The sequence below is a fragment of the Lytechinus variegatus genome, chromosome 3 (assembly GCF_018143015.1).
Source record: "Lytechinus variegatus isolate NC3 chromosome 3, Lvar_3.0, whole genome shotgun sequence".
Classification (NCBI taxonomy): Eukaryota; Metazoa; Echinodermata; class Echinoidea; order Temnopleuroida; family Toxopneustidae; genus Lytechinus; species Lytechinus variegatus.
This window is the reverse complement of record NC_054742.1, coordinates 35,678,424-35,705,894: the sequence shown is the minus strand read 5'-3', so window position 1 is coordinate 35,705,894 and position 27,471 is coordinate 35,678,424. Positions and strand designations below refer to the sequence as shown.

The following is a 27,471-nucleotide window of genomic DNA, read 5'->3' as shown; positions in this document are numbered from 1 at the left end:
TAAGTATATCTACAATACAAGTTTGGTGGAAAGGTGACTTTTTGTTGCAAAGTTATGTGTCATAATGTTTGTGACGGACGAACAACAGACGGACAACATTTGGATCACTTACAAAAGACAAAAATGAGCAAATGAAATAGGTCTACTTTAGAAAAGACACTGACATGAGAGTTGATCATTTGTAAATTGCCCCTCCCTGGACTCATTTAAACTAAAACTGAAACAACTTCAATAAAATTCATTCCACACACGTTGCGCTACTCTCTTCACTACGTTAGTGTGGTTGTGTCTCCCAAAGACATTTTGCTGACCCAACTATTCAGATTCAGAATATATGAATTGTAATACCACTATCCCTTCTAACCACCCCAACCTTGTTATGGAACTATAATTGTACAGATAAATAATAAGTGAGGAATTTATCAATCACAGGATTTCTTTATATCCCACCATATCCTGTTGAGATACAGATTCTCAAAATAGCTTTCACTTTGAAAAGCACTTGCATTTATAAAATGGATGTGGGTGACAGGTGACTTGCAAGATAAATTTTCACAAAAATGAAAAAAGAAAATCTGTGCACATGTATTTCTGAAATTTTCAAATGAGTTTATATATGTACCACTAGTAAAGATCTATTTTTTATTGATAAACTTTGTGGGTTAAAATGCAATAACAAAGCTTGAAGCTTACTTTCTGTATCCTTTATAAAATCATTATGTTACCTCCAATATGCTTCCTATACACACAATTCCATCTCCTAGGTAACCATAGTTACAGCTGCATGTTCTTTCTTCTGAATTTACTGGGGTGCAAGTGGCCCTAAAATGACAACCACCATTGTCATGGTAACATGGATCATAAAGTTCACAGTAAGTGCCATTACCATGGTAACCATGTACACACTGGCACTGTAGCTATAGAGAAAAGAATATTAAAAGGAAAAGTGAACAATAAAATTACATGTATTATATTAAATGTTATATTAAAGAACACAAGCAAGTTAAAGTCCAATTCAATTCCAAAGATGGTTAATATGATGACTTTTAAATGTGAAGGCATCACCTGAGAAGTAACACAAAAATGGTAAGTACACTTACAAGAATAATAAATACATTTTGGATTATCAATTTTATGGGATAACAAACATGAACAAAAAGTATTAAACAATTTTGCAACAATATCAATATCATTACATGTAAAGCACATTTCTTTTTGTATTTCAATATATCTGTAACAATTTAATAATATGTAAATGAATGGCAATCTATTTGAGCATAACACAATGGAAAGGAATAGTAAGGGGTATTTCACAAAGAATGAAGTCTGATCAAAATGTCATGTTAAAGTACCATGGTGCATATAACATCAAAAATACAATCATATATGAAGTAGAGCATGTTCTATGAACACAATCACACCAACACAATGATGCATTATACACCACATCCTATTGGAAAATTAAGTGTGCTTTTTAGTCAGACTGAAATCTTTGTTGAACCTTCCTAAAAATAGTTACCATAGATGATGTTTTCTGTAAGCATGTAGCCCTATAAGAACATCCTCCATTCCTTCCATCTTCACATATTCCATCTCTTAGAGAAGCAGAAAGAACACCAGTTATACCATGAGCAATACCAGAGGGTAGGAGAAGTATGTCTGGAGCTTCTATTGGAATCATATCTACAGACACCTGCAAGATGAAATGGGATTGTTGTCAACTTTGAATTTGGATTAGAAGCAACGGCTAAACTTAAGCTTTCTTATAGTATTCAAAGTTTCCAGCATTGACATGTTATTTTCAGCTACAAGATTTCATTATCCATCTAAGTTCTAAATGTATAATTGAGATATATACACATGTATATTGTATTACAGGTTTGTTCTCCTACTTAAACGTTTATTATGATTGTATTTCTATAAATTTAGGGCTGTACTGATGGAAACGAGAAAAAAATATTAAAGAAAAATAAACAAAACAAAAAAATAGAAAACTGAAGTTTACAAAAATTTAAAGCTTATTTTGTAGGTCGATATAAAAATCTAAGGTTTAATGCTGAAATATCCTTACATCATTAATCTAATACATAATTAATGATAAACTATACAAAATCAATATTATCATTCATTGAATTTGTTTGGCATTCTCAAACGTCCTTTAAGATTCACAGATCAACCTAACACTAATTAATCATTTTATTGTCACACTTTTCTATACATGTTTTCTGATGTATGGAACATGAAATTCACACTTACTTGTTCACTGGATGCAAAGAAATGAATGTGTTGTCCAGAGGCTGAGGTCACATCAAGCTCTTCTGTTAGGTTGTGATAATACAGTGTCTTCCCTGTCACCAAGTGATGCTCCAAAAACTCATTCTAGTTCATTAAATTGAAATAATAATAATGACTGATTATAAAACAAGAGACAAGTCTTATGTAGACCAATGAAAGAAGCTCTAACCAATAAATAATTATAACCACCTATGCCCATGCATGCTTTCTCATCTACTGTCCATATGGCCAATGAAAGAGTAACATTTTGATATAAGCTGGACCCATTCACTTAAAGTATATCTATTCAGTCTGTCTTATTGCAAGTTTGTATTTAGGCATATATATTGAGTCATTCCCTCATTACCAGATCCTTCATTATTCTACCCATTCAGTCACCATTATTCATACACTCACCAACTCCACTTATTTATTAATTCATTAAATTCAACAACTGTTTTATTTATAGAATATCTTACCTCAGAAGACCAATCAAAAGATGACATGGCATCATTATCTGGGAGAAAGATTGTGTATTCGGTCATATTGGGTAACAATCTGGAAGACTAGATGAAGAAAAATTATCAAAGAAACAAAGTGAAACATTCAAACTATGTATAAAATCACGATAGAAAATTATTTCATGTCAACTTCATTTGCATACAAATTTTGGAATGTCACTACGGAGTACAAAATGTGACAATGACTTTCACTTCACTCCAACCCCCTTCCCATATGTATATATAGATATATGTCTCTCTCATTCTTTCTTTCTCTCTGGCATAGATTCAAGCAGGGAACTTACTGTTGATCTATTGTGTTACCCCCCCCCCACTTTAATAGCGCAACACCACGCATCTACATGTATGCTCATGCATGCTTTCTCTCTCTCTAACACAATTTGATCTTCATCTACTGTCCTCACTGAGAAACAGTTAATATTGAATAGCATAATTTTAAAAACAGCTTCCCAATTATTGTTTTTGTCATTCATAATTGACAATCTGAATATCTTTCTGCTCAATCATTTCCTAATTTCATTGGTGGAAAAATAAAATCAAATTGAATTGGAATGACATAGAATGACTGAAGCAACAGACCTGTATCATTCGCCAAGCCAGGGAATAATCTTGAACATCGCCAGAGGATGGAGTAAGATGATCAAGCTTTCTTTGAACGTCCTGTAATCTCTTGATCCAATAGTCACTGGTAAAACTCTGCAGGATGTAATAGCATTACAGGTACAAACTACAACGTCCATTAATAATATCAGATCATCATTCCCATATGAATTTTGATTATCTATGGGATATAAAAGCTATTGTGACAAGAAGCAAATGACCATTGTGGTCACCAGGGACTTTTCAGTGGTGCTTGGAAAATCACCAGACACCTTGCCATGGGGATTCATGAGGGGGACAAAATCTTCTTGGTTTCATCATTTTAGAATTATCTTCTTTCTCAGTGCGGGTCATGCAGGTGCAATATTACATTCCGAGTTAGATAATTCTAACGGGTGCCGACCTCCATAGTTACAACACTGGTCATGAACACTAAAATCAATCTACTCTCTTTACTTACAGAAGGCAGGAATATCAATCCATTTGTTGCATTCTCAACTCGTGAAACATGACCACTGATGATAGATAGGTTCCCATATGGCCCCTTGGAATAATAAAAAGGTAAATCAATATATGAGATCATTTTGAATTACTGGTACAATACATTACCAAATAGAAAATATCTATTTAAGTTTAGCCCACATGAAACTTTTGAGAAATTGGTAACATTGAATTTCAGGAAAGTTGAGATTTTTTTCAAGGATTTTTGGAGTCAGTATTGAAACATGTCTAAATCTGAATCATGTAGTCTATTTGAGCTTAATAATGGCCAAACTAAAAGTTATCTGCTATGAAATTATATTAAATATAGGTGTGAGGAAGATGACTCATGTGATACATCAATATCAATTTCCTGTCATTTCTTTACACATGTAAAGATATTAACTACAACTCACTTTATATTTATATATCAATAGAATATGAGTTTTACTTCCTCATTTTTTAATGTTAAACCCTTACTTCAATACAACTACCGGTAAAACAATGTATTAAATGAACTTACATCTATCACAATATCCTCTTCAGGTTGCAGGCTGGGTAATGTCTGATTTAAGTACCTCTGTGATGAATTCATCAAAAACAAATGAGACCTACGAGGGAATGATCACATATTCATAAATATGGAATTATAAGGACCTTTATTACACATATACTTGTACAATATATTCTTGTTTTCTTGCCAACTGAAAAAAAAACTTCAAAAACAATCTATTTGAGAGTATTTTTCTTTAAACATCACACACATTACAAGTCTCTTTTAACATACTGCCATCCAAAATAGTTTCCATGAAAGAGTTAACTATTGGTAAATTAATTGCTCCTATATTCAACCTAAACAATGGTCTACAATTTGTATCTGAAGTAGAAAATAAACAATAAAAAATCAATTTACCGGTACATATCAATTTCATCTTAAGACAATGTTGCCATTAATAATTCTTGCTCACTCGAACTGGAAACATACATGGACATCTAGTCAAAAATGTTTATAGATATTTACCAAAACATTAGTGTGGTAAAAGTTTAAAATCAATTATTGTAAGGAAATAAAAGTTGCTAAGATACAACATGTTTAATACTATATAATTACCTGACAAAGTATGCCTTAATCCTGTGGATTCTTAGTGCTCCCCCTGTGGTTGTATTAATGTATTGTAATGCATGATGTGGTGGTACAAACACTCCAAGAGATTGGTCAGTATGACTGAGATACCCATCTAAAGAAACAGACTTAAATACAACACAAAACTGATTTCCTCAAAATCATCAAATATGAGCAACTAATTAATATCATCCAATTTTAAAAACAGAGTTTACAAGCTAGAGTAAATCCTAATATTTGGTAAGATAAATATTATACATGATGACTGGAGAAAAAAAAGGATTATGAGTGGTCAACATCACTTTGGATGGAAGCTACAGACAATTTTTGAGTATTTTTCTAGGACAAACACACTGAAAAGTTAGATGCAAGCATTGCTAATACCTACATGTAATCATTTAGAATATAAAAAGATGGTAAACAGGACTTTGACCATAAAAAGAGAGGCTATTTCACAAAAAGCTGAAATCAATACTGGAAATTCCACTGAAATTGAATAAGGTTAAAATTGAATATAAAATAAAAGTTATGACACTTTTTAGGTTTTACTAATTTGAACAAAACATTGTTGTGTACATCATGGGCAGTATGAAAATGAGGGAACTGATGCCATGACTTGCTCACTTTTCTCTTTTATATAGTGAGAACACAAATCAATATTCATTTCTTTCCCCTGATAAAAGTGATAATGCAAAACTTGGCTGATTCTTCTTGGAAAATTCAAAAATCATTTTCATATTGATTTACACATGTGTTATGATTTCATGGAGATTCGCTATATCATCACATTTATAAAAACAAATGTCTTTAATAATTTACTTGGGTTTTTGTTTAATCTTCTTGAATTTATTTCTCTGAATTTCCTCAACTTATTCAACAAATGAAACTTTAAGGGTGGGCTTGACTTAAAATTACTTATAAATATGTATACATTGGAAAATAGCCACAAAAACAGTTCAGTTCAAAACCATGATATTCCTGAGATAGGAAGGAACAAACCTGAATCAACTCCCAAAATAATTGAGCATCTGAGATGGCTGACAGCTCCTGAAAACAGAAAATTATTGTAAAATAAAACTCTCAGGTTGTTTATAATTTATGAAAGAAGAAAATTACTCACAAAATTGACTTCATAAACTCCTATGAAGTTATACTACTGATAAGATACTGCGAATGGCAATACATAATACAAATGAATTTCATAGCATAAAAGTCATTTGGCCTGATATTGGGATATAATCATTTCAAATTTTTCAGTAATAAATCATTATTTTAAATGAGATTAGACCAGAAAGGCAAAAAGAAATTATCCCCAAACAAATCATGAAAAAAACCACATTAATTCAATCTCTGAGAGAAAGAAGATTCCTCATCTTGAAATTGAAATGTATGCATAATCTAAGTTAATAAATATACCCCCTGGAATAAATAACACATATTATCAATTTCCTCAAGTCCACATACTATATTTATTTTTTGTTTCAAATAATCTAAACAGGTTTCGTTCCTTCTACAGATATTTCATCAAGTTTTAAATAATTTTTTTTCTGACACATCTCTTGATACTGTCTGAGACAATATCTTTCTTACCAGTGCTAAGTTTGAATAACAATTTCTCTTGTCCAATTCCCATCCAGGAGGACATATGCATTCATATGTACCAGGCCCAGTAAATTCACATTCAGCCTAGAAGCAATAAAATAGATAAAGGATCAATTCACGCAACCTCCCACACCAAATTCAATCAATAAATTTATATCATTGGCTGATATTGCCAAATTCGGATGGATGGACAGACAGAAGACTGACAGACGGACGGGAATATGACCCCACACCCAAACATAACAGACTCAAGAATAACAGCAACAATAACAACATCAATGGCTTCCGCAATTGCAAGTAAAAAAAGATGCATCTTACACAATTACACAACAGAGAGTCAAACATATATCAGCAAAATCATCACTGGCCAGACATACCCCATCAACTCACAACTCAATTGCAAATCTGAAAGGATCATTTACCTCATCACATGCAAGAAATTTCATAAACAATCCGTGGGTAAAACAGAAAACACATTCTACTCCAGATTCTTGAACACTAGATCAGTAATTCGCAATTACAACCCCACTACCAATCACAACACTAAGATCATGCTCTATGTCCTCCTCTTCAACCTCCCTGACCATTCAATTAACGATGTCTTGATCATGGCAATAGAACAGATAGACAACAAATACCGCTCGATCATCTTACACCGAGAATCATACTGGATCACCACTCTACACATCCTCTCCCCAATGGAATCAATGTTGATAATTAGAACCGATGATCCGTAACATACCCCCCACACCCACCTTCACATAAATTTACTATATACATTACCCCCATCGACATACACTTTCACTAGAATACAATTTAGGTACTGTAACTCTTTCTGATTCTCAATTATCTAATCACCTCCAAATGCTTTTCATATACTTGATAGAACGCATACTTGATATAATATTGAACTGCTAATATATTTCTCTTCAATTCTTTTCCTTGTTTTATATTCACTGTATTGTACTTCTCAACTTGCGTTGTATGTCACAGAACACACTGTGCTTTAATTACGTACCTCATGTACTGTATTTTAATCACACATTTTGGAATTTTGCAGAGGTATTTTGGGATTATTTGTGATTTCATTGCTGTTATGATTGCTATGTTTATTATGGTGTAAATTGCACAAATACTAATATGGATAATACAAATTTATTTTTCTGCGCATGAACTAAATATATTTACATACAAAATAGAATATTGAATGTTATTTTGCTCAACTGTATTTTGTATGAACCCATATCATGATTATTTACTTTAGTGTCCGATTTGAACCATTTGAATATATACATATGAAACAGATAAAACCACCGTACATAGACTGGATGCTATGAATAATACAAAGACTCAATGTCTGCTGACATGAATTATGACCTATCATTTCAATTACAGTGCATACAACAAAGAATGCACACCCCGATGTCCCAAAATTTCAGATAATCACCTTGCCGGTAAATACCTTGTCTCCCTCTTTCTTCCTTCACATTTTCAGTTACCAAAAAATTTTCCAATTATACCCAACAATTCTGTTAAGTTCACTACCCCTTCTTCTGTTACCTTTCAGTTACTTTTTTGTGATTACAACTTTATTTGCATGGTTTTTGTTGTTTTGTTTGTTTCAATTTATATAGGCCTGATGAAGGCCCGATGATGAACGGCTGAAAGCTCGACAAATAAATAGTGAGAAAACTACATCTTGCATCTATGTCTCCATTCTTACGTCTTTGAAAACTGATATTTACTTGACAAAAATGATGCAATGGTATGTGATCTCCCTCATACACTCAGAATAAGTTATTTAGCCCTGTCACGTGCTGTTTGTCTACTAAAGTATCTAATGAATGGGGACCACATGACACTACTGGAATTCTTCACTTTGTTCTTAATATAATTTTTCTGTTGTTAGCTGTATACCTGAAATTTCCATCTGTTTATGTTTAACATTTTTTTTCCATTTGTATTGTATATATGCTTTTATTTTGTTTTGTTTTATGTAATACAGGGCCCCAAGTACAACCATATTTGACTTATGATGGGGATAACCTGCTTAAATAATATGTAATAAATATTTTACTGCCGTTGGCTTGACAAAAATATCTCTGAAACTCTGCAATGTGCCATCTGATAACCTTGGAGACATTTCATTGTCATTTTCATCAATACTTTTCTTGGTATTGGTCAGCTGAGGGGCACAGATGTCTGATTGCTACTACGGAAACTGCCAAATAATTACAACTTGCCAGTGCAGAAAACTGTCACAAATTCTCCCTTGATATTTCTTTTATCTTTGTCGTGATCTAGTGGTTATGACCCTCCTCTTTCAATCTGAGGGACATGGGTCTAACTCCCACCCATGGTGTGTTTTCCTTCCGCAAAAAATTAACCTATGTTGTGCTGCACTCAACCTACATGTAGGTGAGGTGAATGGGTACCCGGTAGGAAGATATTCCTTGAATGCTTGACCGCCTATATGCCAGCTCCAATATAGCCGGTAATAATAAAATACCAAGTGTTCAGCGCTGTAGAGAATATTAATATAGTAAATGTGCTATACAAATGGTTAATAGTATTGTTATCAATCTTTATTTCTATCACAATCATCATGGTCTGCTGATCACGATTGGTGTATCCCATTTGAATATTTCAGTTTCAATTTTTGGAGTAATGTGGGAATTTTTCATTTACAAGTGGTCTGAGGTTACATTAGTCTTGTTCTTATGTTCCATCTTAGAAGCTCCAGGATATATAGCATCTTGTTTTAGCTGAATGATTTCAATAATATCACTTGCATTTCAATTATTTGACTGAAGTATACCTTACACCAGGGATTCTCAAATGGTGGCGCGCGCGCCACTTGTGGCGCACCGAGCCTTGCGGAGTGGCGCTTGGGAGTTGGTATAAAAAAAAAGTAAAAATAAGGAAAAATTGGGGAAATAAAAATGTATCTACCAGTAACCTGGAAATAAGGATTTGGTGATCATTTTAATACAAAGAGAAAACAAAAACTCTTTACTTGACACTTAATTGCTAATTGATTTCCTCAAATTTTGTCCAATTTAGCACTCGATAACCCCTATTATGGAGGATCGATGGTGTTCTCCTTTTTATTTATTCTTACAAAGTTTTATTTATTCTTACAAATGTGCCACAGAAGTGATATGAAAACCCCGTTTGTAGGATTTCTATTTCAACGGCGATAAATTTTGCATTTCCAGAGTATAAGTTTTGGTTAAGAGTTAAACATCAAATAATGTGATATTTAAAGAACATCCTGATCATAATAGATTATGAATTTGGGACATAACAAGCAGAAACCTTGTTTCCGGAGCCGATTAAAATCCGAAGTTGTAAAAGTGAAATATATGTATGCTCAGATGTATTGCTTGCCGTGATTGTCTGCATGCACTCTTGCTAAAGACGAACTGAATGAATAATACTGCACGTGAGTTGTAGAGAAAGATGGGCAGTTTGGGGCGCTAGGGCAGTGTAACGCCTAATTTTCAGCCCTTGCAAAATCGGGGAACGTAACTTTAGCCACTGGGGTACAGATGGGGGCCCCCATGTGTTTCACGGCCAAGAAAAAAAAGGAGAAAGGGAAAGAGAAAGAAAGGGAACGAGTGGAATTATCTTAATATTATGTCAAAATATATATTTTTGTATTGAAAAGTTCAATATTTTTACTTCAGCTGCCATATCTAGCCCTCTTGATTTTTTTTTACCCATTACGCCACTTGCTTCAGCCAATAGATCTGGTGCAGAACAGTCTGAACTAGTGGTATCAGTGAACAAGTCACTGGTCATTTTTCTTTTAATATTAATATTGTATAGTTTGTTGGCATTTGTATTTTTTCTGTTGATATTAATTGCAGCACCTCTGCATGGGCAATTTAAAAGGCCTCATATTCCAAAACTTCTGGGGGCTCTGCCCCCTCGACCCCCATCAGGGGCCTCTGGAACCCCTCCGCTGATATTGCGTAATGGATAGTGGAGCATTACCGATTCTCAACAAGAAATGTGGCGCTTCCAAAAAAGTAATTGAGAATGACTGAAGTATACCTTACACTTTTCCCAAACACAACCTTCAAACTAACTTAATCTAAACCTCCAAACTAACTAAATCTAAATCTCAGACGAGGTATAACCTAAATGAGTTATTGGTGTCAAACTTACCTCAACATCACAGTCATGTGGTCTCAAGCATGCATTGATTGGTTCACATTGATATCCATTGCCCTCAAAGCCAAAACTACAGATGCATTCAGTCTTTGAATAAATAAGAGAATAAGTTTTAAATATGAGGCATTTCTTTGTCATACACTTATGTACCGGTAGCAATAAACTGATAATTTCAAAGAAGCCATCTAAATAAGAACATAAGTCTATTTAAAGATAATAGAAAGCCCTTGCATTTTTATTAAATGCACTTGCTTCACTTCCACTATCATTAATTCTGTACATATTCTGTTGTCATTAATATCATGGATATTGTCAAATCTATATTGTAAACAAGTTTTTGAATGATTAATATCATTTCAAATATGTAATTTGATTATCAGAATGTAAAGTTTTACCTTTCAGTCATTTAGTATATAAAGCAAAACGATCAAGTGCATGTCTGTTTTCATCAATTCACTATGTACAAGTTTCATAAAATGCTTAAGTGCAGCAAAATCTAATTTTTCTTTACCAAATCGAGGATGAATTCATGAAAACAAATTGCATTCTGATGGCATCCTCCATTATCTACAAGGCAACGATCTCTTGGGGTACAGGCCATATTCCTTCCTGTAAAGCCTTCTTTACATGCACATTGATATGCTCCAGGCCCAGTGAAGATACAATCCGCCTATCAAATGATGAAAGAAAAATGTCTCAGTATTATGTTATATGGAATTGACAGGATAATGTATCCAGAGGAGTTTTAACAATGGACTTAAAAGCGTAAAGAGATAAACTAAAGCCTATATGACATAGTTTGCCTACATTTGCCCCAAATTGAACACTCCCTTGTTGTGTATTCTAGGTCACATGGCCATGGACTTATGAATAAATTACCAATGTAATGCTATCACATCATGGTAGTGTAATATGAAGAGATATGTGTAATACTTTGTACATGATTTACTATAGACTTTCACTTATGCTCATTTGTATAACTGATTGTATATTTTATGTTACAGGGCCTAGGTTGTTTGATTTAGTAGGTAGCAGGATGCAATACTGTAATATCCAATCTGCATCTGTACCAAATTAATATTTTTGCAACCAAATATGAAGTACAATGTCATGAATAGAAGTTTCATGGTAGTGTTTCAGGTAGTGATGCCCAATCAACCGTGCGCTCACATCCATATGGTCTGCTCCCATGAAAAAAAAACGTCTTTTCCACTCTTTACTTGAAAAGCGTTTTGAAACCAGCCTGGTCGAACGACATATGCTGGCATTTTGAATCGCAGGCTAAGCCAAAAAGTAAAAATACTGCTCCTCACATAATCATGTGACACACAAGATTTCGAATTTTACCTGGGTTTGTGGCGTTTTAGATTGTAAGGTGAGTACCTTCACTCCAAAATTATCTAACATTAGGAAGTAATGCATGATGATCTTATCACAAGAGCATCTGGCAGCAGAACTATCTATAAAGCCGAACACAACTCTTCTTTCTGATGAAACAAGTATGGCATGGGAAAGGGTGATGGGGTTCCATTGTTCAGATGATGATAAGAGGTTCTATGTCTTGTGGTTGTAAGAAATGGCAACAAATAGTGCGAATGATACCATAGAAACATTCAAAGAACTCATTGAAAACATAAATTACCTCAGCAGGGAAGGAGGTATAGGAAGCAAGAATCTGATGAACATAAACACAACAACAGATGGGGCTGCAACAGAAATGAAATGGAACCTGCTGTGTCACCAGGATATGCACCAACCATTCCAACAAAACTGAGTATCAATGGACCCAAAAGAACAGAGACCCTTAAAGGAACTCAATCCTTTTTTCAATAGACTCCTGCAGTATGTAGAAGTGACAGAAGCTGCACTTCAGGAGACAGAGAAGGCTCTGTATGGGGAGGGTAAATGTGGAGCTGCTGGTAAGGAAAAATGCTTCAATAATGAAAGCAAAAACAGTGTCCCATGTCTCAGCAAAAATGGCAGCAAAGCCTTTGCAAAAGGTGGGAATGAGCAATCATGCATGCATGGTCAATTAAGGATTGACATTCAAGGTTACATGGAAGAGCACAATCTAGGGAGATTACCACTGGAACCATTTCATGGGAAGGTTTGAACATCATCCTCTCCAAAGCAGGGAATATGTACTTCCTACATAAAAGGATGGCAAGCTTTCTTGAGAAGTATGGTGCTATGAACAAACATGCAGATTGTTCAGTGCAACCTACAAAGGATTTCATACTTGCTGGGTTGCATAGCCTTGGACTTATTAGTGAGTTTGTGACAGGGCCTCTATGGAGAAAGCTAGAAGACAGGAACATCCATATTTTGGATATGTCCAGGACAAATGTGACCTCTACAATGTTCTTCAACAGGCAACAGATGATCCTGGAAGATTCATAATGGGAGAGCTGAGCCTGTCGGAAAGAGAAAATGGAAACTAATGCAACCTACCACATTTAATGGACTTCAAGTTGAAGTCATTCTACAAAATGTGCTCCTTGCTATGACTAAATTTGTCAGAAGCAATGCATCTAAGAACAGACCAAATATTTGCATATGTGCATTAAGAGGATCGAAGGCACTACAGTACAGCTAACATGGGAAGAGATGGCATCAAACCTCAAGAATTTAGTACAAGAATCCTTTGGTGTTTCCAACAGAGAGTGAAGATGATACAGCTACTCTGATAGTTAGTTAACAGGTATGTCTGGTATTCTTCATTCCACACATGGATTTGAGTTTCAATTTCTTCCTCAATTTTTCTTTTACTTTATTCACCGTTTGTGTTGAAGATATGAAACTGTTTGTGATGTATGTGCATCAAAGCATGGGAGACCAACGATAGGCATTGCCTCATACAAATCTTTGCACAACACCACAGAAGAGTATCTTCAAAACAATATCTGCTTTAAAAAAAATTGCATATATCATTCTGTTTAATGTTACTGAGATAGTAATGTTCCATGTTAAAAAGTAATGCAAAAACAGGCAACTCATATACAGGCATCTCAGTGATCATTGTTAAAAAAAGATCATGAAGAATCCTGTGACTGATAAAGTCATAAATCATCAATTTGCACCTGTAGAATAAATTGTATTGAAGGATATGTAAGGTCAGACATGAGGCTATCAAATCAACTATTCTTGATGTTGAATATATTTGTTTGAAAAGAAGCAACAGCTTACTTTAAAGAATCCTTTATCATGAGTGAACATGCTTTAAGGGTAAAAAACAAATGATGCCCATGTGGCATATTACTGCCACAAGAACTCATTGAAAACATAAATTACATCAGCAGGGAAGGAGGTCTAGGAAGCAACAATCTGATGAACATAACAAACACAAAATCAGATGGGGCTGCAACAGAAATGGAACCTGCTGTATCGCCAGGATATGCACCCAACAATCCATCACAACTGGGTATCAATGGACCAAAAAGAACAGAGACCCTAAGAGGAACTCAATTCTTTTTTTTTGTGGACTAAATAGACTCCTGCAGTATGTAGGAGTGACAGAAGCTGCACTTCAGGAGACAGAGAAGGCTCTGTATGGGGAGGCAAAATTGTGGAGCTGCTGGTAAGGAAAAATGCTTCAATAATGAAAGTCAAAAACAGTGTCCCATGTCTCGTAATAAATGGCAGCAAAGCCTTTGCAAGAGTTGGGAATGAGCAATCATGCATGCATGATCAATTAAGGGTTAACATTCAAGGTTACATGGAAGAGCACAAACTAACGATATTACCCTTGAAGCCATCTCATGGGAACGGTTTCAACATTTTCTGCTTAAAAGCAGTGCACATGTACTTCCTACATAAAAAGATGACAAGCTTTCTTGAGAAGTATGGTGCAATGAACAAGCAAGCAGGTTGTTTAGTGCAACCTACCAGAGGATTTCCTACTTGCAGGGTTGCATAATCTTGTACTTATTAGTGAGTTTGTGACAAGGCCTCTATGGAGAAAACTAGAAGACAGGAACATCCATATTTTGGATATGTCCAGGACAAATGTGACCTCTACAATGTTCTACAACAGGCAACAGATGATCCTGGAAGATTCATGATAGGAGAGCTCAGCCTGTTGAAAAGAGATAATGGAAAGTGATGCAACCTATCAAATTTGATGGACTTGTTGAAGTCATTCGACAAAATGTGCTCCTTGCTATGACTAAATTTGTCAGAAGCAATGCATCTGAATTCCTGCTAGAAGATTCACTACATGTTGATATTCAACATAAGTAACGTTAAGTGTGGAGAAACACAATAAATTTGCTGAGTGGGTATTTGCTTACTTTGACCAGCTCATAAAGTGGTGCCCAAATACCATGCTGATGGCCCATGAAGCAATATTCATGTATAGCCCAAAATACGTCATCATGGCTTTAGTCGACGTCAGGTAATGAAGCAGCATCAGTAATTGCTGATGCATGAAGACAAGAGATGTCAAGAAAAAGTACACAGAATGGACTCACAGCGAATATCACAGAATAGAAGAGACAGATTCCTGAAGGGAAAGAGTAGTAAAAGGAAATCAAGGGAAATGAAACGCATCCATGACTTGCCCAGATATACAGGAGGTATCCAGTATTATGGGTTTGGCGACATTAATGGCATTAAAATAGATGAAATATTGAAGTCCTTAGCTAGTAAGTAACAGAAAGTTGCTGCCCAGCACTTAAATTCAGGCAATGCATATTGAGGTAGCCCCCCACAGACCAAATATTTGCATACGTGAATTAAGAGGATCGAAGGCACTACAGTACAGCTAACATGGGAAGAGATGGCATCAAACCTCAAGAATTTAGTACAAGAATCCTTTGGTGTTTCCAACAGAGAGTGAAGATGATACAGCTACTCTGATAGTTAGTTAACAGGTATGTCTGGTATTCTTCATTCCACACATGGATTTGAGTTTCAATTTCTTCCTCAATTTTTCTTTTACTTTATTCACCGTTTGTGTTGAAGATATGAAACTGTTTGTGATGTATGTGCATCAAAGCATGGGAGACCAACGATAGGCATTGCCTCATACAAATCTTTGCACAACACCACAGAAGAGTATCTTCAAAACAATATCTGCTTTGAAAAAAATTGCATATATCATTCTGTTTAATGTTACTGAGATAGTAATGTTCCATGTTAAAAAGTAATGCAAAAACAGGCAACTCATATACAGGCATCTCAGTGATCATTGTTAAAAAAAGATCATGAAGAATCCTGTGACTGATAAAGTCATAAATCATCAATTTGCACCTGTAGAATAAATTGTATTGAAGGATATGTAAGGTCAGACATGAGGCTATCAAATCAACTATTCTTGATGTTGAATATATTTGTTTGAAAAGAAGCAACAGCTTACTTTAAAGAATCCTTTATCATGAGTGAACATGCTTTAAGGGTAAAAAACAAATGATGCCCATGTGGCATATTACTGCCACAAGAACTCATTGAAAACATAAATTACATCAGCAGGGAAGGAGGTCTAGGAAGCAACAATCTGATGAACATAACAAACACAAAATCAGATGGGGCTGCAACAGAAATGGAACCTGCTGTATCGCCAGGATATGCACCCAACAATCCATCACAACTGGGTATCAATGGACCAAAAAGAACAGAGACCCTAAGAGGAACTCAATTCTTTTTTTTTGTGGACTAAATAGACTCCTGCAGTATGTAGGAGTGACAGAAGCTGCACTTCAGGAGACAGAGAAGGCTCTGTATGGGGAGGCAAAATTGTGGAGCTGCTGGTAAGGAAAAATGCTTCAATAATGAAAGTCAAAAACAGTGTCCCATGTCTCGTAATAAATGGCAGCAAAGCCTTTGCAAGAGTTGGGAATGAGCAATCATGCATGCATGATCAATTAAGGGTTAACATTCAAGGTTACATGGAAGAGCACAAACTAACGATATTACCCTTGAAGCCATCTCATGGGAACGGTTTCAACATTTTCTGCTTAAAAGCAGTGCACATGTACTTCCTACATAAAAAGATGACAAGCTTTCTTGAGAAGTATGGTGCAATGAACAAGCAAGCAGGTTGTTTAGTGCAACCTACCAGAGGATTTCCTACTTGCAGGGTTGCATAATCTTGTACTTATTAGTGAGTTTGTGACAAGGCCTCTATGGAGAAAACTAGAAGACAGGAACATCCATATTTTGGATATGTCCAGGACAAATGTGACCTCTACAATGTTCTACAACAGGCAACAGATGATCCTGGAAGATTCATGATAGGAGAGCTCAGCCTGTTGAAAAGAGATAATGGAAAGTGATGCAACCTATCAAATTTGATGGACTTGTTGAAGTCATTCGACAAAATGTGCTCCTTGCTATGACTAAATTTGTCAGAAGCAATGCATCTGAATTCCTGCTAGAAGATTCACTACATGTTGATATTCAACATAAGTAACGTTAAGTGTGGAGAAACACAATAAATTTGCTGAGTGGGTATTTGCTTACTTTGACCAGCTCATAAAGTGGTGCCCAAATACCATGCTGATGGCCCATGAAGCAATATTCATGTATAGCCCAAAATACGTCATCATGGCTTTAGTCGACGTCAGGTAATGAAGCAGCATCAGCAATTACTGATGCATGAAGAAAGACAAGAGATGTCAAGAAAAAGTACACAGAATGGACTCACAGCGAATATCACAGAATAGAAGAGACAGATTCCTGAAGGGAAAGAGTAGTAAAAGGAAATCAAGGGAAATGAAACGCATCCATGACTTGCCCAGATATACAGGAGGTATCCAGTATTATGGGTTTGGCGACATTAATGGCATTAAAATAGATGAAATATTGAAGTCCTTAGCTAGTAAGTAACAGAAAGTTGCTGCCCAGCACTTAAATTCAGGCAATGCATATTGAGGTAGCCCCCCACAGACCAAATATTTGCATACGTGAATTAAGAGGATCGAAGGCACTACAGTACAGCTAACATGGGAAGAGATGGCATCAAACCTCAAGAATTTAGTACAAGAATCCTTTGGTGTTTCCAACAGAGAGTGAAGATGATACAGCTACTCTGATAGTTAGTTAACATGTATGTCTGCTATTCTTCATTCCACACATGGATTTGAGTTTCAATTTCTTCTTCAATTTTTCTTTTACTTTATTCACTGTTTGTGTTGAAGTTATGAAACTGTTCGTGATGTATGTGCATCAATGCATTGGAGACCAAGGACAGGCATTGCCTAATACAAATCTTTGCACAACACCACAGAAGAGTATCTTATAAGCAATATCTGCTTTCAAAAAAATTGCATGTATCATTCTGTTTAATGTAACTGAGAAAGTAATCTTCCATGTTAAGAAGTAATGCAAAAATTAAAAACAGGCAACTCATATACAGGCATCTCAGTGATCATTGTTAAAAAAAGATCATGAAGAAACTTGTAACTGTTACAGTCATAAATCATCAATTTGCACCTGTAGAATTAATTGTATTGAAGGATATGTAAGGTCAGACATGAGGCTATCATATCACCTATTCTTGATGTTGAATATATTTGTTTGAAAAGAAGCAACAGCTTACTTTAAAGAATCCTTTATCATGAGTGAACATGCTTTTAGGTAAAAAACAAATGATGCCCATGTTGCATATTACTGCCACAAGAACTCATTGAAAACATAAATTACATCAGCAGGGAAGGAGGTCTAGGAAGCAACAATCTGATGAACATAACAAACACAAAATCAGATGAGGCTGCAACAGAAATGGAACCTGCTGAATCGCAAGGATATGCACCCAACAATCCACAACTGGGTATCAATGGACCCAAAAGAACAGAGACCCTTGGAGGAACTCAATGCTTTTTTTCGGTGGACTAAATAGACTCATGCGATATGAAGAAGTGACAGAAGCTGCACTTCAGAAGACAGAGAAGGCTCTGTATAGGGAGGCGAATATGTGGAGCTGCTGGTAAGGAAAAATGCTCCAATAATGAAAGTCAAAAACAGTGACCCATGTCTCGTAATAAATGGCAGCAAAGCCTTTGCAAGAGATGGGAATGAGCAATCATGCATGCATGATCAATTAAGGATTGACATTCAAGGTTACATGGAAGAGCACAATCTAACGAGATTACCGTTGAAGCCATCTCATGGGAACGGTTTCAACATCATCTACTTCAAAGCAGGGCACATGACAAGCTTTCTTGTGAAGTATGGTGCGATGAACAAACACGCAGGTTGTTCAGTGCAACCTACAAGAGGATTTCATACTTGCAGGGTTGCGTAGCCTTGGACTTATTAGTGAGTTTGTGACAGGGCCTCTATGGAGAAAACTAGAAGACGGGAACATCCATATTTTGGATATGTCCAGGACAAATGTGACCTCTACAATGTGCTACAACAGACAACAGATGATCCTGGAAGATTCATGATAGGAGAGCTCAGCCTGTTGAAAAGAGAAAATGGAAAGTGATGCAACCTACCAAATTTGATGGACTTGTTGAAGTCATTCTATAAAATGTGCTCCTTGCTATGACTAAATTTGTCAGAAGCAATGCATCTGAATTCCTCCAAGAAGATTCACTACATGTTGATATTCAACATAAGTTAAGTGTGGAGAAACACAATAAATTTGCTGAGAGGGTATTTGCTTACTTTGACCAACTCATAAAGTGGTGTCCAAATACCATGCTGATGGCCCATGAAGCAATGTTCATGTATAGCCTGAATAAAACGTCATCATGGATTTTGTCAACGTCAGGTAATGAAGCAGCATCTGTAATTGCTGATGCATGAAGAAAGACAGGAGACGTCAAGAAAAAGTACACAGAATGGACATCACAGAAGAAGAGCCAGATTCTTGAAAGGAAAGAGTAGTAAAAAGAAATCAAGGGAAATTAAACGCATCCATGACTTGCATAGATCTACAGAAGGTATCCAGTATTTTGGGTTTTGGCAACATTAGAGGCAGGTAGAGGAAATGTTAAAGTCCTCAGGTAGTAAGTCACAGAAAGTTGCTGCCCAACACATAACTTCAGGCAATGCATATTGAGGTAGCCCCCTCCAGACCAAATATTTGCATATGTGCATTAAGAGGATAGAAGGCACTACAGTACAGCTAACATGGGAAAAGATGGCATCAAACCTCAAGGATTTAGTACAAGAATCCTTTGGTGTGCCAACAGAGAGTGAAGATGATACAGCAACTCTGATAGTTAGTTAACAGGTATGTCTGGTATTCTTCATTCCACACATGGATTTGAGTTTCAATTTCTTCTTCAATTTTTCTTTTACTTTATTCACTGTTTGTGTTGAAGATATAAATCTGTTCGTGTTATATGTGCATCAATGCATATTGGAGACCAACTATAGGCATTGCTCAATACAAATCAGGGCAAGTACTTGCACAGTTATTCAATGACTCTCATTTACATATTCATCTTATTTGCATATATTTGTAATTCTAGTGTAGAAAATAAGACTTTATGAATAATTTGTCCTTGTGCAATGGAAACATATCATGGATATTTTATATCCAGTTTGCTTGTGATGAAATGTCCCATGCAAATGCATGTAAATCTTTGTGTAAACATATACACGTTTATATGCACTCTATTGCATTACAATCTCATTGCATATGCATTTGAATTTGCATATTCAATCAAATATTTTCTTAATTTGCATAAATTAAGAAAAAAAAACATAGTCTTATTGAGCAGGTCACAAGCTTCAAAGTGAATGGTCACAATATATGGATTCAATAGATTTCTAATAATGGTGAGGCATCACCATCACAGAGGACTTTGTTGGAAAGGATTTGTTGAAAATCCTTGAATCTGACTGGCAAAGGGCAAGCATGTCTGTGGAAATCCCTGACTTTTCATGAAAAACTTCTCTTTAATACTACCTTCAGGAGGAAGCTTAGAACCACCTTAACTCAGCACTTTATATGATTTATGCATCTTTTTTTTTCTATTATATGTTTGTATTCTTACATTCTTAATGTGTACTGGACCCCTCAGAAGAACAGACTGTGTTTGAAGAGGGCCATCCAGCAAAAGAACAAATAAATAAATTAATTTAAAAAAAACCTTTCCCAGATGCACACCTTCTAATGAGCGCCCCAATATTTTCACTGGAGCTCTGATTAATTTGTGATCTATGAATCAGATGATACAGATGAAGCAAGCCTGCCAATTTAAAACTGCTCACCCAAATTTGAGTCAACTCAACCCATGCACTGCTATCCGCTTTACACCGAAATTCATTATGATGTGAACATTCAGAGCTAACCATCTACTTTTAGAGACCTTCGACAAATTTGTCTACCCTGAGTTACATATACTACTCAATCATGATTTAACTCAGAAAACATTTGTGAATATGGCTAGAACATTGAAATAAATCTCAATAAAGGTATTTTGCTTGATTGGTATGACGAAGAGAAAGGGGATGAGGGATATACCAACTCACCACATCAGAGTCACATGGGCTATCAGAGGATTGCGTGCAAGGATTGATAGGCACACAGTCTGTTCCATTACCTGTATAGTTTCTATTGCACACACACCTGTATAGACATTGAGATTATAATTATAATTCAACAAAGTGGGCACTTGCAAAAGAAATTGGTTCTACATGCAGGAGTGCATGTCATGCAACCACTTCTCTACTGTACCATGTACCATGCAGTAATCAGTGCAAGGACCGACTGAAATTATGGTTTATTATAATGTTGTGAAAAAAAAGACAGGAGTGTGTCGGGAACAAATACCAACAAATCAAAATTATAGCTTAATCATCCTATGAATTGGGCTCTGTCAAATTGATTGTTTAATATGGAAGGAGAGATGACCCTGTTAAACTCCTTAGTAAATGTTATTTTCTGAGGAGACACCACAAAACATGCAGTGAACCCTTGACCACTTGTTTGATTTTGATAAACTTGATACCCAAAGAAAACAAGTTTCGAAGACCTGTACTGCCAGCCCCACCCCAGAGTTGGTTAAGTTTATTTACCTTGATGAACCTTTCTCAATGACACACATGGAATGAGCATGACACTGGATTTCTTCAGGTCCACAAGGGGTAGTTTGGAGATGACAGTCCTCTCCTGTGAATCCTGATAAACAGGTGTCAAATTTGCAATGACCTGTACCCCAAGGACCATTGCTGCACTCCCCATGAATGCATGAACATGCTGTTACATAGATATCATAACAGAAATATAGAGAGGAGAGAGGGAAGTAGAGAGTGAAGAAAGAGACAGATTGAGAGAGGGGAGGGAGAGATAAAGAGATTTAAAAGTATAATTTAGAAGGTAATAATGACAGAAAATGACAAAGTACTTTAGTAATAAACACAAGTACAAAGGTACTTTACATTAATTGTTACAGAGGAATTTCAAATCTAGGTGGGAAAAACTATCCAAACTGTAGAAATTGTTGATATTATAACTGTTGCTCATTCACATCCCCAGTTATAAATCAAAAGTGATTTGGAAAAGTTCTGAAAAATCATTCAGAAAAAATAATTAATATTCACACAAAGCAAAATTTTTATAGCTGAACAATCCACATCATTTTCCGTAACAGACCCCTGACAGGCACCTGCTTAAATTTTGAAGCATTTTTTTTTCTCTTTAAATAAATTCCTTTTAAGATCTAAACCCCTGCCTTAATAATTCCAGATGTGGCCAAGACTCACATTGATTACAATGCCATCCAAACATTGTGCTGTCTTTGCAGAGATCGCAGTCTACACCATCATAAGCAGATTCACAAATACAACTTCCAGAACCCTGGATGCCATCATCACACTAAAACAGAAAGAAAAGTAGAATACAACATATACAGCCATTCAGAACAAAAGTCTGTGAGTACCCAAATGGTTACTTTTCAATCTCTTATCCAAAATATTTTTATAATGTAAAAGAAGCAATAACTAATGTTATAATATGGTATAATATGGTAAATGCTATCCTATTTGCCATGCTTTACAAATCCATACAATAAAGGAATTCCAGTATGCTGCAAAACATTCCTGTTTTCTAATCAAGAACAAGTGGCCAAATAATTCATGACAAAATGCACATTGTATTTCATAACGTGCATGAGAAATTATCATGAAACATGTCATGAGACTATCAATAAAGTGTGCGGGCTCATCACCACAGATACCAAACTGTGCGATTGACATCCACAGAGGACAGGTTTATTAAAATCACATAGATGAAATATCATTTCAACAAATTGTATGATTCAATAAAGTGTAACAGATTTGATAATCAATTTTGTTTTTATTTAGTTCATTTTTCATATTTCAACATTTCAACAATATAGTAAAATTTCAACAATATATCAATATGAAACATTTCATAAATTGTAAAGTAAAATGAATACAGTAGATTAACTAAAGAATTTCATCTCATAAAACAAAAATACCAGTAAATGCATGTTTTATACTCACTTGGCCACCCCAATTACATCCACTACATCTTAAGCATGCAGGACTATAGAAACCATCACAACACTCCTGTATCTGTAGGAAAAAACAACAACAAAGAATTAATCATATCCTTTGGAGAGTATGAAGACTATGTCATATTTACACATCTATTCCATCTCTGATCTGTTTTTGTCTACCTTCCCCTCCTCTGTTCATCAGTTTTTGCCCCTCCCCCCTCCCCCACTTTCTCTCTCTTTATCTGCATAAAAAAGATAAATAATTCATGTTTCCTCACGAAAGTTCCAAAATATTAACAGAACCCAAAAGTTGTTGCAATTTTAAGTACATCAATATTTTCTATTTTTTAGTTCTAATAACATAATATTCTAATAATTACCATTTCTTCTGTTTGGTTCTTGAAACATATCTCTGGGGATTGGAAGAATGAACTAGAGTAAAATATTGAATGAAGAATGTGAATGACACCATTAGTTGCTGCTATATCACGAGATGTAATGTTGCCAATGCCTGGAACACTAATACAACCCTGGAAGAAATAGAAACAAATGAGATGTTTCAAAGTGAGAAAACACACTCAATAGAGTACAATGAAAAATAATCTATAGTGATTTTGGCATGTACCAATGCCTTTTCTATTTTTCATTCACTAGTAGTGTTTTCCCCACCACACTTGCCCTTTCACACCTGTCTGAAACTGTGGCCAACAAACAAATTAACCATGGCCTGCCAAAATTTTCAAGTGAAAAATAATAAACATTCAAATATTCCCTGGTATTTAAGAAATTTCCTGACCCAAAGGGGCCCTAACAGTTAATCGCTCTGCTGTGAAGTCATATCAAAGTCAATTTGCAGTATGTAACTCAAAATCAGAATGCATAAAAACAACTGTGAAATGTCCTTAATTGGCAATTTTTAATGTTTAGAGGATATTTCAGAGAGAAGTTCAGCTGTGATACAACATGCCTCTGACTTTTCATTTGGGCATATCAAGAAAAAAATTTGAGCTCCATTTTCAATATTAACTCCAAATCATTCATTGAGAGCTTAAGTAGCCTGATCACCTTGATGAAAATGCGGCTTGCTTCTTTTTCAACAAATTAAATCTTGTCTAAAGCTGTAAAACCAATGTTTTTCACTTACATTCTCAGATACTCTTATTTCAAAGCTCTCCTGGCGATAATTACGGAAAACACCAGCCTTTATCAAGTCATTGATGGACAGCTGAAAAAAAAAGTTTTAAAAAATAATGAGATCATTCATTTAACTTGAAATTTCTCAAAAATCTTCCAATAATACATTGAGTAAAATCAAGTGTCAGGAAACTTAATAATCTACAATATAATGCAATCTATATAAATATCAAATTGGATGCTAAGTAGCACATGGAAAAACATTTGCAAAACTCAAGTGTACCATCCCAAATTAATCGTATTTGTCTGTTAGAAATACTGAATATCAGAGGAAATCTGTGAAGCTTTTTGAAAAACACTATTTTCACTAAAACAAACAACTAGTTTGCTTAAATATATTTACATTACCTGGAAAACTTTTAGCAAGGTTACTCTTTACTTTTAGCTTGCTATCTTGCTTGCTAGGCAGAGCAATCAATTCATATAAACATACCAAACTATCATCCTTATTTCATGGAATAGGACAAGGTCCTAAAGAAAGCAGATTCTACAAGATGCCTTCTAAAAAAATTTGTTGACCGCCATTTTCAACTTTGTGTTATCTAGAAATAAAGAGTGGCATATAAAGCAAAAGACATAATATCATTCTAAATATTCTTTGTTTTATTGATATAGAATAAATACTAAAGAGTAATCAGAAATTACAGCTAAATTTTCCATAAATATAAACATTACAACTTCAAGGTATTAGATCATAATAACATAACATTATCTGACTCGGTATATACTTAACTTACTTTTTCTGGAGCCAAATGTTCATGGATGAAATATCTCACAAACTAGAAAAGGGTAAAAGTACAAGAATGGATGTTGAGTTGGAAATGATTATGCTAAAAAGTTCAATCATAAATGCTTTAATCTTTGGTTTACACTTTACAAATACATACATAGATAAAATACCCCCCCCCATCCTTCCAACACATGCACAAGAATTTGTTTGTAAATATATGCACTTCTGGCCATTCAAAATCTATTTTTGTATGAATATTCTATATGAATTTACAGTAATCATTTTTTCTAATTAAATTACTATTTTATAGTATTTGAGGGGTGCATCAACCACAGTCCCTTACTGTTGAGGGCTTTGCAGATAAGGATTGATCAAAATTTGAAAACATGATGGTAAACCAGTACAGGGAGTGACAGGAGAAAATATCAGCAAATACAAGGAGGTTGATTTCGCGATCAATGAAATATGCAATATGATCTTTTGGCCTCTAAATGACCCTCATAAACACACATGTGGTATAACCTCATGATTATTTGAACCAAGTATGAAAACAATTGATGCAGAAATAAAGAAATAAGAGCTAATTTAACAAAAACTTGACATTTTGACCCCATCATCTTCAACAAGACATATGCGGTATTACCTAAGGATCATTTGAACCTAGTGTGATCAAAACAAATGCAGAAATAAAGAAATGAGAGCAAATTGAAAAAAAAATTAAAAAGGATGGACATGACCTCATTTCATTGACCTTTGACCCCCTAGATGAACTTTGACCTCATTATCCTCACTGACACACAAAAGCATGTGGTATTACCAAAGGATTATATAAACCAAATGTAAACATAATTAATGCAGAAATTAAGAAATGAGAGAAAGTTGAACAAAACATTTGACCCATAGATGACCTTTGACTTCAACATCCTCAACTACACACATTTGGTATTACCCAAGAATCATATTTATGAAGTATGAACATAACTGATGCAGAAATGACAGGTGTCTTCTTCATTGATCTTCCTTATTCATCTTGTCATAATAATCAACTTGCACGATTGTGGGCAACATCGGGAAGACAATAAAAAATGAGAACAAGTTTAACAAAAACTTTAAAAAGGGATGGACATGACCTCATATCATTTGACATTTTGACCCCTAGATGACCTTTGACCTTATCATTCTTATTGGCTCACATGAGGTATTACCCAAGGATCATATGTACGAAGTATAAACATAAAGAAATGAAGGCAAGTTGAACAAAACTTTAACATTTTTGTAACAAGTCAACAGACTAAAAGGAAAAGTGATCACTAGGTCTCTGCCAAACTTCGTTCAGGTGAGACAAAAAGTGAATATATTATAAATATTATAAACAATAATGGGCTTTTTATTGATGCATTTATGATCCTCATTAACTACCTGTGAAATATCAGAGTGCAATGCACAATGTACTAAAATCTGGTGAATTTCTTATTATCATGCTGTCTTGTTCAGCCTTACGAAAATTAATCATTGAAGAAAATAAATGATAATTGCAAATGATTTTCTTCATAGGATACCAGATTTCATGCTTGAGTTGAACCAGGCAGTCCACCTGACCCTCCTGACGATGCTGATCACTAGTGCAAGTTTGTCTAGACCGGCGCGCCACTAAAATGAAGAAATACATAAGATATTCAATGTCAACAGACTGAATAATTAACCAAGTTTAGGCTTACATTTCCTTATCTAGATCTATATATACTTTTCACATGATACTTCTATTTCTAAACCATGGTCAACCAAGTTTTGATAAGGAAATAATAGAAACAAGAAGGATTTCTCAAGGCTCTTACTTGAATTTGTTGGCTCAAAACATTCTAATCCCATTGCATATGCACAGCAGTTGTTTTGCTTGCCACAAACAAAAGTAAAGGTAGTTACCACTTTACAGTGAAAACAAACAGAACAACATGGCTATGGACACACAAAAAGAATACAACACTTCTGGCAAATAAATTCAAGCAAGAAAATCCTCCTTCATAACGTTAGTTTTTAACTCTACTTGGTTGGTAAATGTTTGGAAACAATAACATCATGTGAAAATTTGATATATGGCTCTAGATAAGGAAATATAAGCCTAAGCCTGGATGATAATTCAGTCTTCGGTGTCACTAAATTTCTAATGTACATGTATTTCTTTATTTCAGCAGGTAACCAGTCTCCTAAAAAAGAAATCCCCAGTGGTCACCAGTCAAAATAAAAAAAGGGATGATGACTCAGCCTACCAGAAATATTTCGCTTGGGTCAATATTGCACTCATCTAAATTCATCTAATATTGGAGTTCATTCGTAAATTATTTCTGGTAT

The 27,471-nt window shown here is 35.0% G+C and overlaps 1 protein-coding gene across 1 annotated transcript in view; it reads right to left on the bottom strand.

Annotated features, from left to right (window-relative positions):
* Window positions 1–27,471, bottom strand: part of LOC121412015 (stabilin-2-like) — a 67,118-nt gene that overhangs the window by 29,901 nt on the left and 9,746 nt on the right. Inside the window, exons 10-28 of the mRNA XM_041604928.1 lie at window positions 25,130–25,171; window positions 24,343–24,423; window positions 23,579–23,728; window positions 23,203–23,274; window positions 22,441–22,552; window positions 21,754–21,934; window positions 21,208–21,304; window positions 11,291–11,449; window positions 10,774–10,866; window positions 6,589–6,684; window positions 5,998–6,045; window positions 4,987–5,126; window positions 4,399–4,486; window positions 3,856–3,939; window positions 3,375–3,491; window positions 2,754–2,840; window positions 2,257–2,379; window positions 1,520–1,693; window positions 726–917 (exon numbers count right to left, since the gene is read on the bottom strand). Of these exons, the coding sequence (XP_041460862.1) occupies window positions 726–917; window positions 1,520–1,693; window positions 2,257–2,379; window positions 2,754–2,840; window positions 3,375–3,491; window positions 3,856–3,939; window positions 4,399–4,486; window positions 4,987–5,126; window positions 5,998–6,045; window positions 6,589–6,684; window positions 10,774–10,866; window positions 11,291–11,449; window positions 21,208–21,304; window positions 21,754–21,934; window positions 22,441–22,552; window positions 23,203–23,274; window positions 23,579–23,728; window positions 24,343–24,423; window positions 25,130–25,171 (2,136 nt within the window). The remainder of the gene's footprint in view (window positions 1–725; window positions 918–1,519; window positions 1,694–2,256; window positions 2,380–2,753; window positions 2,841–3,374; window positions 3,492–3,855; window positions 3,940–4,398; window positions 4,487–4,986; window positions 5,127–5,997; window positions 6,046–6,588; window positions 6,685–10,773; window positions 10,867–11,290; window positions 11,450–21,207; window positions 21,305–21,753; window positions 21,935–22,440; window positions 22,553–23,202; window positions 23,275–23,578; window positions 23,729–24,342; window positions 24,424–25,129; window positions 25,172–27,471) is intronic.